At 43.2% G+C, this 6982-nt stretch overlaps 2 protein-coding genes across 2 annotated transcripts in view; one reads left to right on the top strand and one right to left on the bottom strand.

The window, feature by feature from the left end:
* Window positions 1-2367, top strand: part of GABBR1 (gamma-aminobutyric acid type B receptor subunit 1) — a gene marked incomplete at its 5' end in the record, with an annotated part of 33923 nt that extends 31556 nt beyond the window's left edge. Inside the window, one exon of the mRNA XM_017731395.1 lies at window positions 909-2367. Within this exon, the coding sequence (XP_017586884.1) occupies window positions 909-1114 (206 nt within the window). The remainder of the gene's footprint in view (window positions 1-908) is intronic.
* Window positions 2368-4472: 2105 nt separating this feature from the next.
* Window positions 4473-6982, bottom strand: part of RPS5 (ribosomal protein S5) — a gene marked incomplete at its 5' end in the record, with an annotated part of 10763 nt that continues 8253 nt past the window's right edge. The window contains 2 exons of the mRNA XM_017731397.1: window positions 4473-4628; window positions 6787-6885. Coding sequence (XP_017586886.1) covers window positions 4560-4628; window positions 6787-6885 — 168 coding nt within the window. The remainder of the gene's footprint in view (window positions 4629-6786; window positions 6886-6982) is intronic.

The raw sequence follows: 6982 nt of genomic DNA, 5'->3' as shown, positions 1-6982 counted from the left end.
CCATTTTTCTCACGTTTTTCTCCCCTTTTTCTCACGATTCTTCCAATGTTTTTTCCCTTTTCCCACCATTTTTCTCACCATTTTCCCCCCTTTTCCCACCATTTTCCCCATTTTTCTCACGTTTTTCTCCCCTTTTTCTCACGATTCTTCCAATGTTTTTTCCCTTTTCCCACCATTTTTCTCACCATTTTCCCCCCTTTTCCCACCATTTTCCCCATTTTTCTCACGTTTTTCTCCCCTTTTTCTCACGATTCTTCCAATGTTTTTTCCCTTTTCCCACCATTTTTCTCACCATTTTCCCCCCTTTTCCCACCATTTTCCCCATTTTTCTCACGTTTTTCTCCCCTTTTTCTCACGATTCTTCCAATGTTTTTTCCCTTTTCCCACCATTTTTCTCACCATTTTCCCCCCTTTTCCCACCATTTTCCCCATTTTTCTCACGTTTTTCTCCCCTTTTTCTCACGATTCTTCCAATGTTTTTTCCCTTTTCCCACCATTTTTCTCACCATTTTCCCCCCTTTTCCCACCATTTTCCCCATTTTTCTCACGTTTTTCTCCCCTTTTTCTCACGATTCTTCCAATGTTTTTTCCCTTTTTTCACCATTTCCCCCCTTTTCCCACCATTTCCCTCACCATTTATTTCCTGTTTTTCCCATTATTTTCCCCCCTTTTGCACCATTTTTCCCACCATTTTTCCCACCATTTTTCTCATGTTTTTTCCCATTTTTCTCACCATTTTCCCCCCATTTTTCCCCCTTTTCCCACCATTTTTCTCACCATTTTTTCCCCATTTTTCCCATTCTTTTCCCACCATTTTTCCCCCTTTTCCCACCATTTTCCCACCATTTTTCTCACGTTTTTCTCCCCTTTTTCTCATGATTCTTCCAATGTTTTTTCCCCTTTTTCTCACAATTTCCCCCTTTTCCCCGATTCCGACAACCACTTCCCGCCGGGATCCTCCTCATCCCACCCGCATTCCCAACATTCCCAACATTCCCAAGGATCCTCGCCCTTCTACCAGCCCAGCCTCGTGCGCTGCCTGGTGTCGGAGCAGGCGGAGAAACTGGGCCGCGGGAATTGCGACGGGAGCCGCGTCCACCTCCTGTACAAGTGAAATTCCCAGAGAATCCCCGGAATTCCGCGGGAAAAACCGACTCGGAAACCGAGAAACCGGGAATTGCGACGGAAAAGCGGGAGGAGTTTGGGGGTTGGTTCGGAGTGGAGTGAAGAGGGGGGGGGTTTTTCCATGGATTTTTGGGGTTTTCTGCGGTTTGGGAATTGTGGGAGGGAATTCCCGGTGCGGGCGTTGAGTGGATCCCATGGAATTCCCGTAAATGCCATGGAACTCTCGTAAATCCCACGGAATTCCCAGAAATCCCACGGAATTCCCTGCGGTTGTTCCCTAAATCCCCCAGGATTCCCGACAGCCATCCCAAAAACCCCCCAGAATTCCCAGAAATCCCGCCGAATTCCCAGTTTTCCTCCAGCCATCCCATAAATCCCCCTGGAATTCCCATGAATCCCACGGAATTCCCATAAATCCCCTGGAATTTCCATAAATCCTACAAAATTCCCAGTTTTCCTACAGCCATCCCATAAACCCCCCAGAATTCCCAGAAATCCCCCCGAATTCCCAGTTTTCCTACAGCCATCCCATAAATCCCCCTGGAATTCCCATAAATCCCACAGAATTCCCAGAAACCCCCCAGAATTCCCATAAATCCCCTGGAATTCCCATAAATCCTACAAAATTCCCAGTTTTCCTACAGCCATCCCATAAATTCCACAGAATTCCCATAAGTCCCCACAGAATTCCCATAAATCCCCCAGAATTCCCAGTTTTCCTACAGCCATCCCATAAATTCCACAGAATTCCCATAAACCCCCACAGAATCCCCATAAATTTCCTGGAATTCCCATAAACCCCCCAGAATTCCCAGAAATCCCATGGAACTCCCATAATCTCCCGGAATTCCCAGAAATCCCCCAGAATTCCCAGTTTTCCTACAGCCATCCCATAAATCCCCTGGAATTCCCATAAATCCCATGGAATTCCCAGAAACTCCAAGGAATTCCCAGTTTTCCTACAGCCATCCCATAAACCCCACAGAATTCCCATAAATCCCCACAGAATTCCCATAAATCCTCACAGAATTCCCAACATTTATCCCACAATTCCCCCTCTCCCCCCCAAAAAAATTCCCGACCCCATCCGGGTGGGCAAAATCCCGGAATTCCGAGCAAAAGTCGGGATCATCGGGGTTGGGATCGTTCCCGGGGCCGGGAATTCCCGGGAATTCTCCGACTGTCGCGTCCGGGGTCTGGTTTTGCCGAAATTCCCACGGAAAACCGGGATCCTGCTGCTTCCCACGGCTCCGAGTGGTTTTTTGGGAGGAATTTTCGGGAATTTCGGGGGGTTTGGGGGTGGATTTGGGATGGGGGGGTGGGATTGGCCTGGAATTCCCAAAAAAATCTTGTGGAATTGGCAGGAAAATGCCCAGAATTCCCTAAAAAACGCCCGGAATTCCCTAAAATAACACCCAGAATTCCCTAAAAAATGCCCAGAATTCCCTAAAAAAACGCCTGGAATTCCCCAAAAAACGCCTGGAATTCCCCAAAAAATGCCCGAAATTCCCTAAAATAACACCCAGAATTCCCTAAAAAATGCCCAGAATTCCCTAAAAAAACGCCTGGAATTCCCTAAAAAACGCCCGGAATTCCCTAAAATAACACCCAGAATTCCCTAAAAAATGCCCAGAATTCCCTAAAAAAACGCCTGGAATTCCCCAAAAAACGCCCAGAATTCCCTAAAAAACACCCGGAATTCCCTAAAAAATGCCCAGAATTCCCTAAAAAAACGCCTGGAATTCCCCAAAAAACGCCCGGAATTCCCCAAAAAATGCCCGAAATTCCCTAAAATAACACCCAGAATTCCCTAAAAAATGCCCAGAATTCCCTAAAAAAACGCCTGGAATTCCCTAAAAAACGCCCGGAATTCCCTAAAATAACACCCAGAATTCCCTAAAAAATGCCCAGAATTCCCTAAAAAAACGCCTGGAATTCCCCAAAAAACGCCCAGAATTCCCTAAAAAACACCCGGAATTCCCTAAAAAATGCCCAGAATTCCCTAAAAAAACGCCCAGAATTCCCTAAAAAATGCCCGGAATTCCCCAAAAAACGTCCAGAATTCCTAAAAAAATCCCAGAAAATGCCCAGAATTCCCTAAAAAACGCCCGGAATTCCCTAAAATAACACCCAGAATTCCCTAAAAAATGCCCAGAATTCCCTAAAAAACGCCCGGAATTCCCTAAAATAACACCCAGAATTCCCTAAAAAATGCCCAGAATTCCCTAAAAAACGCCCGGAATTCCCTAAAATAACACCCAGAATTCCCTAAAAAATGCCCAGAATTCCCTAAAAAACGCCCGGAATTCCCTAAAATAACACCCAGAATTCCCTAAAAAATGCCCAGAATTCCCTAAAAAACGCCCGGAATTCCCTAAAATATCCCTCCCAAAACCCCCCAAATTCCCTTAAAATGCCCCAAAGAAACCCCATTCCCAAGAAACCCCCCAAAATCCCCAAACCCTACCCAAAATCCCAAAAAAATCCCCCAAAATTCCCAAATATTCCCCAAATTCCCAAAAGAAACCCCCAAAACCCCAAAACCCCTAAAATTCAAAAAAAAAACCACCCCAAATTCCGTTTAAATTCCCCCAAAAAATCCCCAAAATTCCCCAAAAAAACCTCAAAATTCCCAACCCCCCCAAAATTCCCAAAAAACCCCCAAATTCCCATAAAATTCCTACAAAATACCCCAAAATTCCCAAAAAACCCCAAATTCCCAAAAAACCCAAGTTCCCTTAAAATTCCAAAAAAATCCCTCAAATTCCCTTAAAATTCCCAAAACCCCCCAATATTTCCCAAAAAACCCCCAAATTCCCAAAAAAAACCCCAAATTCCCTTAAAATTCCTAAAAAATACCCCAAAATTCCCAAAAAACAACCCAAATTCCCTTAAAATTCACAAAATCCCCCCAAAATTCCCAAAAGCCCCCAAATTCCCTTAAAATTCCTAAAAACCCCAAAAATACAAAAAAAAATCCCCAAAAACCCCCCCATTCTCAAAAAATCCTAAATTCCCTCCAAAACCCCCAAATTCCCAAAATAAACTCCAAAATCCCCCCCAAAACCCCCAAATTTCCTTAAAATTCCTTAAAAAAACCCCAAAATCCTTAAAAAAACCCAAATTCCTTTAAAATTCCCCCCAAAAAACCCCCAAATTCCCAAAAAACCCCACAAAATCCCCCCCAAAATACCCCAAATTCCCTTAAAATTCCTAAAAACCGCCCCAAAATTCCCAAAAAAAACCCCCAAATTCCCTTAAAATTCCCAAAAAAACCCCAAAATTCCTAAATCCCCCCCCAAAATCCCCCAAAATTCCCAAATATTCCCCAAATTCCGGGGCCGGGCGGGTGAGAAATCCTCGGATCTTTATTTGGGAAGGGCCCCGGATGGGGGGAATTTTGGGAATTCCGGGAATTTTGGGAATTCCGGCCTCTAACGGTTGGATTTGGCCACGCGCTCCAGCTCGTCCTTCTTCTTGATGGCGTAGGAGTTGGAGGAGCCCTGGAAATGGGGCAAAAACGGGAGAAATTGGGAAAAAAGGGAGAAAAACGGGGAGAAAAGGGGGGAAAATGGGAAAAAAGGGGGGGATTGATGGGAAAATGGGGAAAAAATGGGATAAATGAGGGGAAAATTGGGAATATTGGGGGAAAAGGGGAAAATGGGGAGAAAAAGGGGGGATTGAGGGGAAAATGGGGAAAAATTGGTAAAAATGGGGGAAAAAAGGGGAGAAATTGGGAAGAAAAGAGAGAAAAATAGGGAGAAAGGGGGGGATTGAGGGGAAAATGGGGAAAAATGGGAAAAAATTGGGAAAAAGGGAGAAAAATGGGGAGAAAAGGGGGGGGAAATGGGAAAAAAGGGGGGGATTGATGGGAAAATGGGGAAAAAATGGGGAAAATGGGGAAAAAGGGGGAAAAGGGGGAAAAACGAGGGAAAAGATCAAAAAAATGGGGAAAAAATGGGGGAAAAGAGGAAAAAAGCAGGAAAATGCAAAGAAAAGGGGGAAAAAGAAAAATGGGGAGAAAAGGGGGGGAAAATGGGAAAAAAGGGGGAAAAGGGGGAAAAACGAGGGAAAAGATCAAAAAAATGGGGAAAAAATGGGGAAAATGGGGAATAAGCAAAAAAAATAGGAAAAAATGGGGAAAATGGGGAATAAGCAAAAAAAATAGGAAAAAATGGGGAAAATGGGGAATAAGCAAAAAAAATAGGAAAAAATGGGGAAAATGGGGAATAAGCAAAAAAAATAGGAAAAAATGGGGAAAATGGGGAATAAGCAAAAAAAATAGGAAAAAATGGGGAAAATGGGGAATAAGCAAAAAAAATAGGAAAAAATGGGGAAAATGGGGAATAAGCAAAAAAAATAGGAAAAAATGGGGAAAATGGGGAATAAGCAAAAAAAATAGGAAAAAATGGGGAAAAAGGAGAAAAAAATGGAGAAAATTGGGAAAAATCAGGGAAAATGGGAAAAAATGGGGGAAAAATAGGGAAAAATCAAGAAAAATAGGGAAAATATGGTGAAAAAAGGCAAAAAAACAGGGAAAAATGGGAAAAACCTGGGGGGAACTGGGAAAAACCCAGGGAAAAGTGGGGAAAAGGGGAAAATGAGAAAAAAAGGGAAAAATGGGGAAAAATGGGGAAAAATGGAGGAAAAAAGGGGAAAAATGGGGAAATGGGCAGGAAAAATGGGAGAAAAAATGGGGAAAATGGGGAAAAGGCGAGAAAAATCGGAAAAAAATGGGGGAAAAAAGGGAAAAACTGAAAAATGGGAAAAAAGGGGAGAAAAAAGGAAAAATGGGGAAAAATTAGGAAAAACGGGGAAAAACGGGGAGAAATGGGAAAAATAGGGGAAAATGCAAAGAAAATGGGAAAAATGGGGGAAATTGGGGAAAAAGGGGAGAAAAAAGGGGAAAATGGGAAAAATGGGGGAGAATGGGGAAAAAATGGGGAAAAAAGAGGAAAAAGCAAGAAAAGAAGGGGGAAAAAAGGGAGAAAAAAATGGGGAAAATGGGAAAAATGGGGGAGAATGGGGGAAAAAATGGGGAAAAAATGGGGAAAAATGGGGAAAAAATGGGGAAAAATTGGGAGAAAATGGGAAAAAAGTGAGAAAAATAGGAAAGAAATTGTGAAAGAAAAAAATAGGGAAAACAAAAAAATGGGGGGAAAATGGGAAAAAAGGGGTGAAAAAAATGGGGAAAATGGAAATGGGAAAAAATGGAGGGAAAATGGGGAAAAATGGGGAAAAAATGGGGAAAAATGGGGGAAAAATGGGAAAAAAGCGAGAAAAATAGGAAAGAAACTGAAAAAAGAAAAAAATGTGGAAAAGAAAAAAATGGGGGAAAAATGGGAAAAAAGGGGAGAAAAGAATGGGGAAAAAGGGAAAAAATGGGGAAAATGAGGAAAAATGAGGAAAATCGGGGGAAAACAGGAAAAATGGGGGGAAATGAGGAAAAAAGGGGGAAAAAAGGGGGGAAGGGAGAAAAATAAGAAAAAAATAGGGAAAAAAGGGGGGAAAATAGGAAAAAATCAGGGAAAAATGGGAAAAAACTGGGGGAAACTGGGAAAAAGCCAGGGAGAAGAGGGAAAAGGGGAGGAAAAGGGGATTTTTGGGAATTGAAAAGGGGATTTTTGGGAATTAGGGGGGATTTTGGGGACTCCCACCCACCTTGGCAGCGTTGATGAGCTCGTCAGCCAAACATTCGGCGATGGTTTTGATGTTCCGGAAAGCGGCTTCGCGAGCGCCCGTGCACAGCAGCCAAATAGCCTGGAAAATCCGGGAATTTCGGGAATTCCGGGAGGAAAACGGGGATAAACGGAGGGAATTGAGGGAAAGGAAGGGGAGAAAGGGGGGAAAAAGGGGA

This window comes from Corvus brachyrhynchos, unplaced genomic scaffold (genome assembly GCF_000691975.1).
Source record: "Corvus brachyrhynchos isolate BGI_N302 unplaced genomic scaffold, ASM69197v1 scaffold894, whole genome shotgun sequence".
NCBI lineage: Eukaryota > Metazoa > Chordata > Aves > Passeriformes > Corvidae > Corvus > Corvus brachyrhynchos.
This window is presented reverse-complemented; position numbering and strand designations above follow the sequence as displayed.